Source organism: Mobula birostris, chromosome 22 (genome assembly GCF_030028105.1).
Source record: "Mobula birostris isolate sMobBir1 chromosome 22, sMobBir1.hap1, whole genome shotgun sequence".
Lineage (NCBI taxonomy): Eukaryota > Metazoa > Chordata > Chondrichthyes > Myliobatiformes > Myliobatidae > Mobula > Mobula birostris.
The window spans coordinates 51,151,239-51,166,914 of record NC_092391.1 but is presented as its reverse complement, the minus strand read 5'-3'; the positions used below and the strand labels follow the sequence as shown (position 1 = coordinate 51,166,914).

The window sequence follows — 15,676 nt, the reverse complement described above, 5'->3', positions numbered from 1 at the left end:
GGGAGTATAGGAAATGGGGCCTTGGTGGGTTTCAGGGGAATGTGGAAATGGGGCCCTGGTGGGTTTCAGGGGAGTACAGGAAATGGGGCCCTGGTGGGTTTCGGGGGCGTACAGGAAATGGGGCCCTGGTGGGTTTCGGGGGAATGTGGAAATGGGGCTCTGGTGGGTTTCAGGGGAGTATAGGAAATGGGACCCTGGTGGGTTTCGGGGGAGTACAGGAAATGGGACCCTGGTGGGTTTCGGGGGAGTATAGGAAATGGGACCCTGGTGGGTTTCGGGGGAGTACAGGAAATGGGACCCTGGTGGGTTTCGGGGGAGTATAGGAAATGGGGCCTTGGTGGGTTTCAGGGGAATGTGGAAATGGGGCCCTGGTGGGTTTCAGGGGAGTACAGGAAATGGGGCCCTGGTGGGTTTCGGGGGAGTACAGGAAATGGGGCCCTGGTGGGTACAGGAAATGGGACCCTGGTGGGTTTCGGGGGAGTATAGGAAATGGGACCCTGGTGGGTTTCGGGGGAGTATAGGAAATGGGACCTTGGTGGGGAGTACAGGAGATGGGGCCCTGGTGGGGAGTACAGGAATGGGTCCCTGCTGGGTTTTGGGGGAGTACAGGAAATGGGGCCCTGGTGGGTTTCGGGGGAGTACAGGAAATGGGGCCCTGGTGGGTTTCAGGGGAATGTGGAAATGGGGCCCTGGTGGGTTTCAGGGGGAGTACAGGAAATGGGGCTCTGGTGGGTTTCGGGGGTGTATAGGAAATGGGACCCTGGTGGGTTTCGGGGGAGTACAGGAAATGGGACCCTGGTGGGTTTCGGGGGAGTATAGGAAATGGGACCCTGGTGGGTTTCGGGGGAGTATAGGAAATGGGACCTTGGTGGGGAGTACAGGAGATGGGGCCCTGGTGGGGAGTACAGGAATGGGTCCCTGCTGGGTTTTGGGGGAGTACAGGAAATGGGGCCCTGGTAGGTTTCGGGGGAGTACAGGAAATGGGGCCCTGGTGGGGAGTACAGGAAATGGGGCCCTGGTGGGTTTCGGGGGGAGTACAGGAAATGGGGCTCTGGTGGGTTTCAGGGGAGTACAGGAAATGGGGCCCTGGTGGGTTTCGGGGGAGTACAGGAAATGGGGCCCTGGTGGGTTTCAGGGGAATGTGGAAATGGGGCCCTGGTGGGTTTCAGGGGGAGTACAGGAAATGGGGCTCTGGTGGGTTTCGGGGGTGTATAGGAAATGGGACCCTGGTGGGTTTCGGGGGAGTACAGGAAATGGGACCCTGGTGGGTTTCGGGGGAGTATAGGAAATGGGACCCTGGTGGGTTTCGGGGGAGTATAGGAAATGGGACCTTGGTGGGGAGTACAGGAGATGGGGCCCTGGTGGGGAGTACAGGAATGGGTCCCTGCTGGGTTTTGGGGGAGTACAGGAAATGGGGCCCTGGTGGGTTTCGGGGGAGTACAGGAAATGGGGCCCTGGTGGGGAGTACAGGAAATGGGGCCCTGGTGGGTTTCGGGGGAGTACAGGAAATGGGGCCCTGGTGGGGAGTACAGGAAATGGGGCCCTGGTGGGTTTCGGGGGAGTATAGGAAATGGGGCCCTGGTGGGTTTCGGGGGAGTATAGGAAATTGGGCCCTGGTGGGTCTGGGGGAGTATAGGAAATGGGGCCCTGGTGGGTTTCGGGGGAGGTACAGGAAATGGGGCCCTCTGTGCCAGCTGCTGAGCCATCATGGTTTGCATTTGGAGATCATACTCTTGGAGCTTCACTGATTCCAACTGTTCATTTTGTTTTAGCTAACCAGCTGCCAGTATCTTCTCCCCCAGTTCCATGTGTTCTAATTTTCCACATTGAATTCTTAGCCTTCTGGAAATCTAAGCATCCACACATCCACTGGTTCTCCTTCATCACTCCTGTTTCATTCTCCACTTCAAGTCTGGTCAACTATGGTTTCTCCATTTCGTAGCTCCTCCTCCTCCTAGTGATTTGCTATTGCATCATGTAGGTTGACTGGCCTGTTATTTCCTTTTATCTGATAATCTGTTATAAAATGTTGGGTTAAATTTAACTGCTGTTATTGGAACTAATTGAAGGTTAATGAATGTTGGGAAATTGACCGGCAACATATCCAATACATCTCAGGCCATTTCCTTAAGTGCTCTGGGTCACAGGTTGTCAGGTGGTGAACTGCAGCAACCTCAAACCTGGGGTCCCTGTGTTGTAGGGATTCCCACACCACTGTTGGAGAGTCAGTCCCAGGATTTACACTCTGTAGTGTCAAATGGCTGACAATTTTAGTTCTAAATCTACAGGGGAGTTTACAGATGGCTGTGTCCCATGCTCTTTACTACCCTTGCCCTTCTTGGTGGTAGAGGTGACAGGTGTGGGAAGTATTGGGTTTCTAGTCAAGTTTTGTAGCATTTTGTAGCCTGATTTCAGTATTGCCAGGACTGTTTGATTCTGTCCTCAGTCAGATGTTGCCTTGATTATCATGGACAGTTACTCTCACCTCCATATTTGGACCAAAACCACGAAGTCTGGGGCCAAATCATCCTGATGAAGCTCAAACTGGCGTCAGTCTGCATTGGTGAGTCAGTGGTGATGACAGCTTCCATTACTTTGGTATAGAGTTGTACAGCACAGAAACCGGCCTTTCAGCCCAATTCATCCATGGCGACCTGTGGTAATTTAGTGAGGTACAGTAAACAAGCACAGTGGATTCTGATTAATTGGGACACATTGGGACCAGTACACTTTGGCCCAATTAAGTAGCTGCCCCAATTAGCCGAAGTTTCCTGGAAATAGTTTAAAAGGTATAAAAAGACAAACTACCATTTAACTGAGTAACAAATTATGTATTTAAATGAAATACAGAACAACTTAGAATGCTATCAATACTACTACAGTACGATAGACCTGTGTATTAGTTCCTAATTGTTTTTGATGGAGGAATTCATCCAGTGTACCTGTTTGCTGCTATGTACTTTTGATTGACTGTAAATGAACAAAATCAATGCAGACACCTAGTATAAATAATGGACTGACTTCGTATAATGCTACTGACGATCGGTTGCTTCAAATCTTCATTTCCATTGTAATGTTCAAGATGATTATCGAACCTTCGAATTCTTCATAGGTCCTAACTTGTTAAAGAAGTGAAATCGTTTCATTTTCACTTCCAGCCATTTCTGGCATCTCCAAGGCTGAATGCTTGAACCATAGTAAGAAAAACAGTTCTGAATTGTCTTTCTGCTTATTTCTCGCCAGCTGCCAATAACAAAAAACATGTCTTTTTGAACACAAGCACACACAACTGATGCTATTTTAAAAAACTTCTCAAGCACTGTGTAATGTCTAATGGCTGCACAAGTACTTGCATGTGACACTAGTTAGAAACTGTTCAGCAACAGTCTCCCGTCTCAGTATCTCAGATAAATGACAGGAATCACGGCTATTTTCTCAATTTGATTTTGTTCTTTAAGAGTTGTCCCGAATAACCGGCTGCCCGAATAGCCGATGGTACAATTAAACCAGAATCCACTGTAGATGAGAAGCTGATTAAATAATTCCCTTTGCTGAGGTTGGTCCAAAATAGATATCTGGCCAGGATGCTCAGAGTACTTTCCTACGTTAGACTGAGTAGTTAATGTGCCCACTGAGAGTGCCTCATTCAGAAAATAGTACAATATTGTGTTAGGATTTGGAGTGGGGTTTTGGGTAGGATAGATAGGCAGTGCCCCAGTAATATGAGAGCGTTGTTGAGTGCTTTAGTCTCCTGTGTTGATGGCACTGTTGGCTCTGTGTGTGCTACAGTGCAGCAGCAACATGGATGGCTACTGTTTCTGGGATTTCTTCATTGGGTATTGACCAACATCCCACTAATCCTTACTTTTCTCATTTGCAGGTGTGTGAAATTATTGAAAGCCCTCTCTTCCTGAAGTTAAACCCCATGACAAAACACACTGATGTAAGTAAGCAGCATTACTGGACTTGATAAGACCATAAGATATAAGAGCAGAATTATGCCATTTGGCCTATCGAGTCTGCTGTGCCATTTCATCATGGCTGATCTAGTTTTCCTCTCGACTCCAAACTCCTGCCTATCCCCACCATCCCCCATCCCTTCATGCCATGACCAATCAAGAATTTATCAACCTCTGCCTTAAATATACATAAAGACTTGGCCTCCACAGCTGCCTGTGGCAACAAATTCCTCAGATTCGCTTCTCTCTGGCTAAAGAAATTCCTCCTCATCTTCATTCTAAAAGTACACCACTCTATTATGAGGCTGTGTCCTCTGGTCTTAGACTCTCCCACCATAGGAAACATCCTCTCCACATCCACTCTATCATGGCCTTTTACCATTTGATCGATTTTAATGAGGTCACCCCTCATTCTTCTGAATTCTAGTGAATACAGGCCCAGAGCTATCAAACACTCTTCATATGACAAACCAATCGATCGTGGAATCATTTTCATGAACCTCCTTTGAACCCTCTCCTGTTTCAACATCTTTACTCTCAACTGTACAGTCTGTTCTTTATTAAGTTCCTCTGTACAGTTTTCCAGTTCAGGTGTATTGTTATACCAAGCATTATAAAATCAAATTGTGCCATTTTATTGGTTAAATCCCATTGGTCAGTTATACAGACTCCTATTAATTCCATGTAGTGGGCATGTGGCCAAGTGGTTAAAGGCATTGGACTAGTGACCTGAAGGTCGTGAGTTCAAGCTCCAGCCAAGGCAACGTGCGGTGACCTTGAGCAAGGCACTTAATCACACGACGACACTGGTGCCAAGCTGTATGGGTCCTAATGCCCTTCCCTTTGACAACACTGGTGTCGTGGAGAGGGGAAACTTGCAGCATGGGCAACTGCTGGTCTTCCATACAACCTTGCCCAGGCCTGCGCCCTGGAGAGTGAAGACTTTCCAGGCGCAGATCCAAGGTCTCACAAGACTAACGGATGCCTTATTTATTTATTAATTCCATCTTCCTTTGTTCTACTTGTTATATGGAGCATTGATGGTACCACATCTCAAGTATTGGGTGACATGTTTATCAAAAGTTATAAATGTGTTGGAAGCAGCTCAGAGAAGGTTTTCCAGACTAGTTGTCTGATGAGGAAACATTGAATGATGAGGTTTGTATCCATTGGAGTTCAGAAAAGTGAGAGAGAACTTCATTGAAATGCACAATATCTGGAGGGGTTCTTGTCAAGATGGGGACAGGATGTTTCTTCTAGTAGAAACTGTAACCTTTTCTTTCAGCTGATGCTGTCCCTATAAATTAATCACAATGCATAAATTAGTTTGAAAACCTGCTATCAAAATCTTGCATTAATTTAAGTTTGAGATTTGGCCAAGCTGCCTTGAACAAACACATTGTTTTAACGTGTGCTTATTAATGTCTTAGTTGTGAATTCAGGGAGATATAGCTATAAGTGCAGAATTCTGACGTCAGCAGTTCCCACAAGCGGTAAATTAGATGAAATAAAAGAATAGTCATTGCTTTTGCAATCAGATGAAACAGAAGAATTGGCTTAACATTAGCTTTGTGGCCTTTCACCTTTCCCTTTTTGTAAAACTAATAGATGAGTTAATATTTAAATTAGATGTTTTGCTTTAAACCCTGACCACCCTCATCCTTTCTTCATCCGTACTATCCTTGGGCCTGTGCTTCTACATGTGCATTGAGCCCTACCCTGCCATCATCTCTCTCTAGCCCTCCATTATTTCTGAGCATTTATCAGTTTCCTTCAGTTATGCACTGGGAAAATCAAAGCTTCTCTACACTGATCACAAATTTCATGCTCTTGCCACCAATTACCCCTAGTCTTATTGTCTTGAGTGAATGCAAAGACCTGATGAAGGGTCTCGGCCTGAAACGTCGACTGCACCTCTTCCTACAGATGCTGCCTGGCCTGCTGCGTTCACCAGCAACTTTGATGTGTGTTGAATGCAAAGACCTGTTCTGTTTGGTCCCTCCTGAGGTCCTGATAGCTCCCTGACACAAAATCCACTAGTATTGTTGTACAACCACGGTTTATTCATGGCAGTGGGTACTAGTGCTTCTGCCACCTCCTGAATTCAAGTGTTCCAGTACTTTGCTGGCTGGTCTCCTCTACTAAAACCTGCAGGTTCATCTCTATTCAGGCAGCAAATGCTACACATTGCGATATTTCAATTTTAAGACTTGCACATTCCTCTCTGGCTGTGGCCTTCCCCATCTCTGTAACCTCATTCCCCTTAGATCGTACATCTCTTTCCTCCATTTCAAAGGTTCATTTATTATCAAAGTATGCATCCATATACAACTCAGAGATTAGTCTTCTCCAGATAGCCATGAAACAAAGCAAGAGCATGAAAGTAGTTCAGGAGAAAAACATCAAACCCACCCCCTTCCTGCACAAAAAAAGAACAGCAATGTGATCATCAACTCCAACACCCCTCCCCCTCAAAAAATGCAACAAGAATGCTGACCCCCCCCAAAAAAACCTCCTCCTCCACACAAAACACAACATAGAGTAGTTTTATGTAGTCGTAGCACAGAAACTGACCCTCCAGCCCAACCAGTCCCTGCTGACCACAGTGCCCACCCAGCTAGTCTTAATTTGTTTTCTGCCCATATCCCTCTGAGGCCTTCCCCGTCGTATCTATCCAAGTGCTTCTTAAATTATACTATTGTACCTACCTCAACTACTTCCTCTGATATCTCCTTCCGTATACTCACCACCCTCTGCGTAGAAAACTAGCCCCTCAGGTCCCTTTTATATCTTGCCCTTGCACTCTAAACTTATACCTCCTAGTTTTGGAATCCTCTTCCCTGGGGAAAAGGCTGCTGCCATCCTTATTTAATGCCTCTCATAATTTTAAATATTTCTATAAGATGTTAAAAATGATCATGCTTCTTAATTTTCTTACTCCAAGGAATATAGGGCTTAGCCAACCTTTCCCTCTAGTCCTGGAAACATCCTTGTAAATCTTAGCTACATTCTTTCCAGTTTAACCATGTTATTCCAATAACAGAGGGACCAAAACTGTACACAGTACTCCAAGCAACTTGTACAATTGCATCATAACGTCCCAACTCCTGTACAAAGTACTGCACTGATGAAGGCTAAAGCTGTTTTTTTCACCGTACTAGCAACCTGAGATGCCTTGAAGATTCAAGTTTATTTGACACATGTACATTAAAACATATAGCGAAATGCGTTGTTTGCATTAACAACCAGAACACCGCTTGCAAGTGTCTCTACACATTCCAGTGCCAACGTAGCATGCCCCACAGTGCTTGGCAGATCAACACAGAACACAACTAGCCACAAATAAGAAAGAAACCAAATATTTGCCCTCATTTTCAAGCTAACTTGGAATAGTGAAATGTCATTGAACTTCTCAGCCGGGGAAAAGTAAATCTCTTCATAACACATCACCCTTGCTCTTCTGCTGAGGCCAGCATGGTAGTGGGATGGTCAGCGTATCGTTTTACAGCGCTGGCGATTGGTTCAGTTCCTGTCTGTAAGGGGTTTGTACGTTCCCTCTGTGACTGTGTGTATTTCCTTCAGGTCCTTCTGCTTCTCCCCACATTCCAAACTAGTACAGGCTTGGGTTAATGAGTTGTGGGCATGCTGTGTTGGCACTGGAAGCTTGGCGACACTTGTGAGCTCCCCCAGCACTACCTCAGTCTTGGTCGTTGACACAAATGGTTTCAATATTTTGATTTACATGTGACAAACAAAGTTAGTCTCTTCCATTTAAATGTGGATATATGTAACCGCAGATGCTGCTCATTACAGCTGTTTGTAACAGAAACCGAACCCTTTTATAGCTGAAATTTGCCTGGAGTAAAACGATAGGCATTCCACTTCCAGCTTGTTTCAGGGCACGATGTGTTATTATGCTCATCTTTTCTTGGTGAAGAAGTTAGTATGACTTGTTGGGAATTTATAGAAATGGTGACAATGAAAATGTGATCGGTAACCTGTTCGCAGTTTTAGCCCAGGCTCTGGTAGTGAACTGAGGCTTTGAGCAGGGAAAGTTAGTTAAATTGCTAAAATGCATAAAAGAATTCTCAAAGCAAATTCAATCAGGTTAATGTGAAGTAAGATAGGTCCTTGACTTTGTTTATACTCTTATTTTTATAAATTCTGTATCTTGTTATTTCATGCTTATTATTTATTGCTATTTATTTATATCTGCATTTGCACTGTTGGTTGTCTGTTGATCCTGTTTACAGTTACTGTTCTATAGATTTGCTAAGTATGCCTGCAGAAAAAGAATCTGAGGGTTGTGTGTGGTGACGTGTATGTACTCGGATAATAAATTTTACTTTGAACTTGAAAGAGAACTCAGTAAGAAACCATTCTGATTTCTTGAAATAGTTCAATAAACAGTCATTAATTCAATTTTCTGTCTCTTCAATTTTCTGTCTCTCTGGACTGGTTACTTTGGTTATTTCTGATATACAGATTGCCTTATTTTTGAAGCCCTCTACGCTACTGTCTGGGTCTTTGGGTCAAATTCATGAAGAGCTACAGCATGGGAACAGGCCCTTCAGTCCACTGAACCCATCAAACACCCATTTACACCAATCCTGTTCTCTTCCGTTTTATTCTCCCCATATTCCCAACAGATTCCACCACTCATCTATACACTAGCGACAATTTATGGTGACCAGTGCATGTGTATTTGGAATGTGGGAGGAAACCAGAGCACCTGGTGGCTGGAAACGTCAGGGACACTCAAAGAATGTGTGGGCGTCATGCAGACAGTCTTGGCAGTCAGAGCTGGGAGGGAGAGATTTGATGTGTTGCACCTCTGTTTCTGGTTTGAAACCCGACAGCAAATGTGCTGGCAAATGGGCTGAACAATTCATAGTTGATGCATGGTTTTTAATATATTACCAAATGAGGTATATTGCAGCAAAGCAAGAATTACATCTATATAGAGATGGCATAATAACCCTGTTTCAATTTTGTATTTCAACACATTTTACAACCATTTTACAATTCATAATTGTTTTTGAAATAGAGACAAATCCAACAACCTGTGTGTGCAGAGGAGCTTCCACGAGCATTCTCTTCATAGTTCTGTGTGTGTTCAAATTGTGTAAGGCACCAACATTCTTGTCCTGTCACGCAGACATACCAGACAGCCACTGACTTGGGTTTGCACTGCCTACACCCAAGGAAGGTCGTCAGCCCAGCACCCCAGCAAAGAGTGGGATGAGATACATCAGCAGTGATTAGATGGGGATATATTTCTTTAAAAAACTTGAAGCTCATGGAAGGATTGGAAAGGAATGAAGTGAAGGGGGTTTTGGAAAACAAAATTAAAAGTAGTGAATGTTTGATTCCAGTGAACCCAGGAGGAAGCTACCTTTGATATTACAGCAGGTAATTGCAGGAAGTATAAAACACACCAGATTGAAAATTGGAAACATGTGTCTGTTATAAGGGGGCCACAGTTTGATCTTGCCTTGTAACACTTAATTGGGAAATATTTGGCTGCAGAAGAAAGACTAATAACAAATTTCTGGCATCTGACATTTTGTCTTATCTTGCAGCTTCCAGTTAGTGTTTATGAGTCGGTCATCGATATCATCGCTGGAGAGGTATGTCAGTTAACTGGCTTCAGTTTTCATTCTGTGTTTCTGGATGCTGTGACGTGGCCGGTCTGTCTGATTCTGTCACCCGGTGTAAAGTCTCCTCCTGGTAGTGCATTTCCATGCTCCACACTACAAGATACCTCCATGGGGTGCTGTTGCCAACTTTATGCAATCAGCATAAAATCAGTGATTTGATGTTGAGATTACTTTTACACTGGAGACCTAAAAAATGACAAACACTGGAATCTGGAGCAAAAAGACACTGCTGGAGGAACTCAGCAGGTCTGGCAGCATCTGTGGAAGGGAAATGGACAGTCAACATTCCAGATTGGGATCCGTGCAGAGTGTGTCTTGATCCAAAATGATGACTATCCATTTCCCTTCCCTACAGATGCTGCCTGACCCACTGAGTTCCTCAAGTGTTATGCTGGTGACATTCCAGGGTTGAGCAGTGGATTAGTATGCACAAGTGCTGGGAAACACCTCAGCAGAGTGAAAGGCATGGCCGTGATCACTCCAGATATTGGGAGGAGTGGGAAATGGTTGATTTTTATATAAAGAGGAAGCTTAGTCATTGGTGAAGCTTTTCCCTTTAGTGGAGAGAAGGGAACTGGTGAATGGGCTCAACCCCCACCCCAGCCAGACTGAGCAGAGGACTGCTCACAGTGTCTCCGAGCCAGGGACCATCTGTCTGAAAAACCCGGACATTGCCCTGATTGGGGGCAACAGAGATTGTCTGTTGGCACACAGGTGCCAAGATTCTGAGCTGCTCTGGAGCCTTGTAATGCAGCAGACCTGTTAACTCATACTGTGCAGTCAGAGATGTGGAGAGTTGCCAATCAGTGCAGACCTTTGTCTTCTTACTGGGAAAAAAAACAGTTAAATACTCCTCCACCTTCCACTGGTGGGTTAGACATTTGCATCCAATTATTTTGAATTCTGTAAAATACTTAATAAGTTTTCAAAGTGAGAGTTCAGTCTCTACTCTAGACATCTGAAAATAGGAAACACAAGCCACCAAGACTGTTGCATATTTTTAGGTCAGGAGCAACCACTTCATCACTGATTAGCCATCCCAAGCTTTTATGCAGTACCCTTCGATTCCCGTCTGCCTGTGTGTTTGCTTTGATTCCCCTAAGGTACCTATTTCACCCCTTCCCTGTCGTGTGCTATAGACCTTTGTATAATAATGAAATCTACACCTAACCATCCATTCTATCATTGATATAATATGAAGAGAAGAGCTCCAGTATGTTGAGGCAGCCTCTACTCATTCGGTGTTTATTGCAGAAGAGGGCTTTTTAGCCTTGAGCCTAAACCACTTATTTGCAGATGGAAAGTGAACAACTCTCCATCACCCTCCCCTTTCCCCATATCCACTGTTTCTCCATTGCTCTGCACTAGTGTAACTGCCACACTCCTCCCTGTAGGACTATGTACAAACCCCATTTCCAGAAAAGTTGGGGTATTTTCCAAAATGCAATAAAAACAAAAATCTGTGATATGTTAATTCACGTGAACCTTTATTTAACTGACAAAGGTACAAAGAAAAGATTTTCAATAGTTTTACTGACCAACTTAATTGTATTTTGTAAATATACACAAATTTAGAATTTGATGGCTGCAACACACTCAACCAAAGTTGGGACAGAGTTAAAATAAGATTGAAAAGTGCACAGAATATTCAAGTAACACCAGTTTGGAAGACTCCACATTAAGCAGGCTAATTGGTAGCAGGTGAGGTATCACGACTGGGTATAAAAGTAGTGTCCATCAAAGGCTCAGTCTTTGCAAGCAAGGATGGGTCGTGGCTCACCCCTTTGTGCCAAAATTCGTGAGAGAATTGTTAGTCAGTTCAAAAGGAACATTTCTCAACGCAAGATTGCAGAGAATTTAGGTCTTTCAACATCTACAGTACATAATATTGTGAAAAGATTCAGAGAATTCAGAGACATCTCAGTGCGTAAAGGTCAAGGTCGGAAACCACTCTTGAATGCGTGTGATCTTCGAGCCCTCAGGCGGCACTGCCTAAGAAACCGTCATGCTACTGTGACAATTATAGCCACCTGGGCTCGGGAGTACTTCGGAAAACCATTGTCACTCAACACAGTCCGTCGCTGCATCCAGAAATGCAACTTGAAACTGTATTACGCAAGGAGGAAGCCATATATCAACTCTATACAGAAATGCCGGCGAGTTCTCTGGGCCCAAGCTCATCTCAGATGGACTGAAAGACTGTGGAGCCGTGTGCTGTAGTCAGATGAGTCCACATTTCAGCTAGTTTTCGGAAAAAACGGGCACGAAGTTCTCTGTGCCAAAGATGAAAACTACCATCCAGATTGTTATCAGCGAAAGGTGCAAAAGCCAGCATCTGTGATGGTATGGGGGTGCATCAGTGCCCACGGCATGGGTGAGTTGCATGTATGTGAAGGTACCATTGACTCTGAGGCGTATATTAGGATTTTAGAGAGACAAATGTTGCCATCAAGGCGACATCTCTTCCCGGGACGTCCATGCTTATTTCAGCAGGACAATGCCAGGCCACATTCTGCACGGGCTACAACAGCGTGGCTTTGTAGACACAGAGTGCGTGTGCTTGACTGGCCTGCTGCCAGTCCAGATCTATCTCCTATTGAAAATGTATGGCGCATCATGAAGAGGAGAATCAGACAACGGAGACCACGGACTGTTGAGCAGCTGAAGTCTTATATCAAGCAAGAACGGACAAAATTTCCAATTGCAAATCTACTACAATTAGTATCCTCAGTTCCAAAATGATTAAAAAGTGTTATTAAAAGGAAAGGTGATGTAACACAATGGTAAACATGCCTCTGTCCCAACTTTTGTTGAGTGTGTTGCAACCATCAAATTCTAAATTTGTGTATGTTTACAAAATACAATTAAGTTGGTCAGTAAAACTATTGAAAATCTTTTCTTTGTACTTTTCTCAGTTAAATAAAGGTTCACGTGAATTAACGTATCACAGATTTTTGTTTTTATTGCATTTTGGAAAATATCCCAACTTTTCTGGAAATGGGGTTTGTATATCCAAAGCTAATATCTTCCCATAGTCCTGGACAATCTCATCTAGTCCCATTGTCAGTGTATCATCTGCAACCTCAGTACCCCTCCACCTGTGTGTGGAGAGCTAAAGCAGTATTTGCCTGCTGGTGGACGGGGTTTGTGCGTTTGACCTGCACCCAGAATCTGGCTTACACCAAGGACACAGTCATCATGTTAGTTATGGCTCACAAGAAGAAAACTCCTCGTACAGTAATGGTGGACATCTTGAACAACTCTGTTGATTCAGGCCTGTTACAGTGTTCACCAGGGTGCACTTCAAGTGGCAACTCAAAGGTACTCTACTGATTCAAACATCCTCCACCAACTTATAGTATTTGTGATAAATAGGTACATGTGGATTTTATGATTTCATAATAATTCATCGCTCATCTGCTTTTCTGTACAGTATTTAATGCTTGTTTTATCTAAAGCCCTTTAAACCATGTCCACTACTGACCTGTTTCCCCAACATCCCTATCCAGTCTGTATGCCACATACATTGACAACGTTATTGGAACTGGTTTATTTTTGTCACATGTACTGGGACTTGTTTTGCATAATGTTCATACAGATCAGACCATTACACAGATCATTGTTCAGGTTGAACAAGGTAAAAGCAATAACAATGCAGAATAAAGTATAACAGCTGCAAAGAAAATGTAGTGCAGGTAAACAATAAGGTGCAAAATCATAAGATAGATTGTAGGTCAAGAGTTCATCTTACCATAGCAGGGCAATATTTGATAGTCTTACAATAGTGGGATAATGTACAACATTATATTACTAACATTTCCAGTTTTATTCCTTTCTGTGGGGAAAGAGACCAGACTCCTCCCCATCCACGCTGCTGACTGTTCCCCGTGCTCACTGCCCTCTCTTTCACCCTGCCGATTCCCCCCTCCCCCTGGGTGATGGCGTGACCGGGCTCCCACTGGCTACACTGCGGACGATTCCCTGTACTCACCGCTCTCTCTGTTCACCAGGCCACGGTGCTGTTTGCTGAGCTGACTTACACGCTAGCCACCGAGGAAGCCGAGCGCATCGGGGTGGATCACGTAGCACGGATGACAGCAACCGGCACGGGGGAGAGCTCCACAGGCAAGAACCAGCCCGCATTTCCAATAGGCGTTGAGGGCAGTCCTCGGAGGTTGGGCTGAAGGGCTTCAGATCCCTGTAGTGTTTGGTGGGGGGGGGGGGGAATGGAGTGGGAGGTGTTTCTCGGGCGGGTGGTTTGTTTGGGGGAGTCTCCTGGGAGCTGGGGGTGGGTGGTGTAATCTCCGGGATGGAGAGGGTGACGCCTGTTGGATGGAAGTGGATTGAGGGGGTGATAAAGCAGTGGATGCCCCAAGTTATGGGAGTGGGATGGAGGATGGTGAGTTCCCAGGGGATGCAGGTGAGATGGAGGGTGAGGAGTCCACAGGGAACAGGGGTGGATGGAGTGGGGGAGACCTGTGATGAGTGGGGATGTAGGTTTGGGAGTCCCCAGTGTGAGGGGAGATGGAGGGGGTGTGGTTTCTGGGATGGCTGGGTGATGAAGGGGGGAGAGGGATGATCTCCGGGATGGGTGGTGAAAGGAAGGTGTCTTGTGTGAGGGGAGGTAGGGTGGGTGAGGTGGTTTGAGGATAGTGCCTGTGAGTATGAGTGACAGTTCAGTGGGGTGGGGGGTCTGCTATCGAACTCCTGTTTGTAAAACGTTTGGCTACAAGGACACTGATCCCCTCACCTTGACCTTTGCCCTCGCCCCATCAACTTCACCCCTCATTCACTGATAGCTCATTTCTCACCCCCTAGCTAAATCTGCGGAACTCCCTTCATGGTGAGTGAAGGAATTGTCTCTCAGCTGAAGACACAGACCCCCACCGTGGGGAGGGAGCAGAGATAGTGTAACACCTCTAGCCCTGTCCCATCTGTCTGGCTCCCCACCTTCCTCAGCCCTTCTACTTCCAGACCTTTCCTTGGCAGATGAATCCCAGGTTCTGGGCGTTCCTAGGAATATCTTTGTCAGTTGTTCTACATTCTGCCCATTGGCCCTGATACCTTGAGCACTCACTACGTAATTATTGGTTTAATATTCTTTGTGTTGAATGGAGCTTTTGGGAAGTCAATGTCATCTCCTCCTGGCCCCAGTCCCACATATCATGTAGCATCCACCCTGTGTCTGATTGAGCCCTCCACCTAGACTCGTGCCTGTCTGAATTCCCTGTTCTCTTCCTGTTACAGTGGCTGAACATCTCATTGCTCAGCACAGTGCCATCAAAATGCTGCATAGTCGAGTCCGTGTCATCCTGGAGTACGTCAAAGCTGTGGAGTCAGGTAGGAGACGGAGCTCCCAACTGGCACTCTCTAGGGACTGAAAACAACAGACAGGGGAACTTTAGAAACTAGTTTCAGTCCTGACCTGCCATGCTATCTGCATGGAGTTCTCATGTCCTCCCGTTGACCACCTATATCCCACGTAAGGGCACTGAGGTTAACTGGTTATTGTCAAAGCCCTTATGTGTCACTGGGGGGGAAGAGTTGAGATCTGTCAGAGACAGACCCTTTAGCCCACAACTTACGTGTTGACCTGTTTCTCATTTACATGAATCCTATTTCCCCACATCAGGTCCTTATCCTCTATGCCTTGCCTATTTAGTGTCTAAATACATATTAAAGGTAGCGATTAGACCTGATTCCACCATCTCCTTTTGTGGTATGTTCCAGGTATCTACCAGTATGTGTTTTAAATAAAATCAGATCCTCTTTGAATCTCCTCCTTCTCAGAGTAAACCTATGTTTTTCATATCTCTACCTCGACTACACCATAATTCTACCTCATAACTTTATGCACTTGTTATCCTTCGACTTCCTTTAATCCAGTAAACAAACCCAACCTGTTCAGTCTGTTCCCACAACTAAAATTCCCCAATGCAGGCAAATGACTCTCCTCTGCATTGTCTCCCAACACTCCACCTAGTTTACTGTCATCTGATCCATCTCCTATGTAGCCTTAGACAACCTTGCTCACTATCCACAACACCAGTATTTATG

The 15,676-nt window shown here is 45.1% G+C and overlaps 1 protein-coding gene across 1 annotated transcript in view; it reads left to right on the top strand.

Moving 5' to 3' along the window:
* The window catches only part of cops6 (COP9 signalosome subunit 6), a 62,237-nt gene that overhangs the window by 32,367 nt on the left and 14,194 nt on the right, over nt 1-15,676 (top strand). Inside the window, exons 5-8 of the mRNA XM_072240720.1 lie at nt 3,881-3,943; nt 9,542-9,589; nt 13,630-13,744; nt 14,867-14,959. Of these exons, the coding sequence (XP_072096821.1) occupies nt 3,881-3,943; nt 9,542-9,589; nt 13,630-13,744; nt 14,867-14,959 (319 nt within the window). The remainder of the gene's footprint in view (nt 1-3,880; nt 3,944-9,541; nt 9,590-13,629; nt 13,745-14,866; nt 14,960-15,676) is intronic.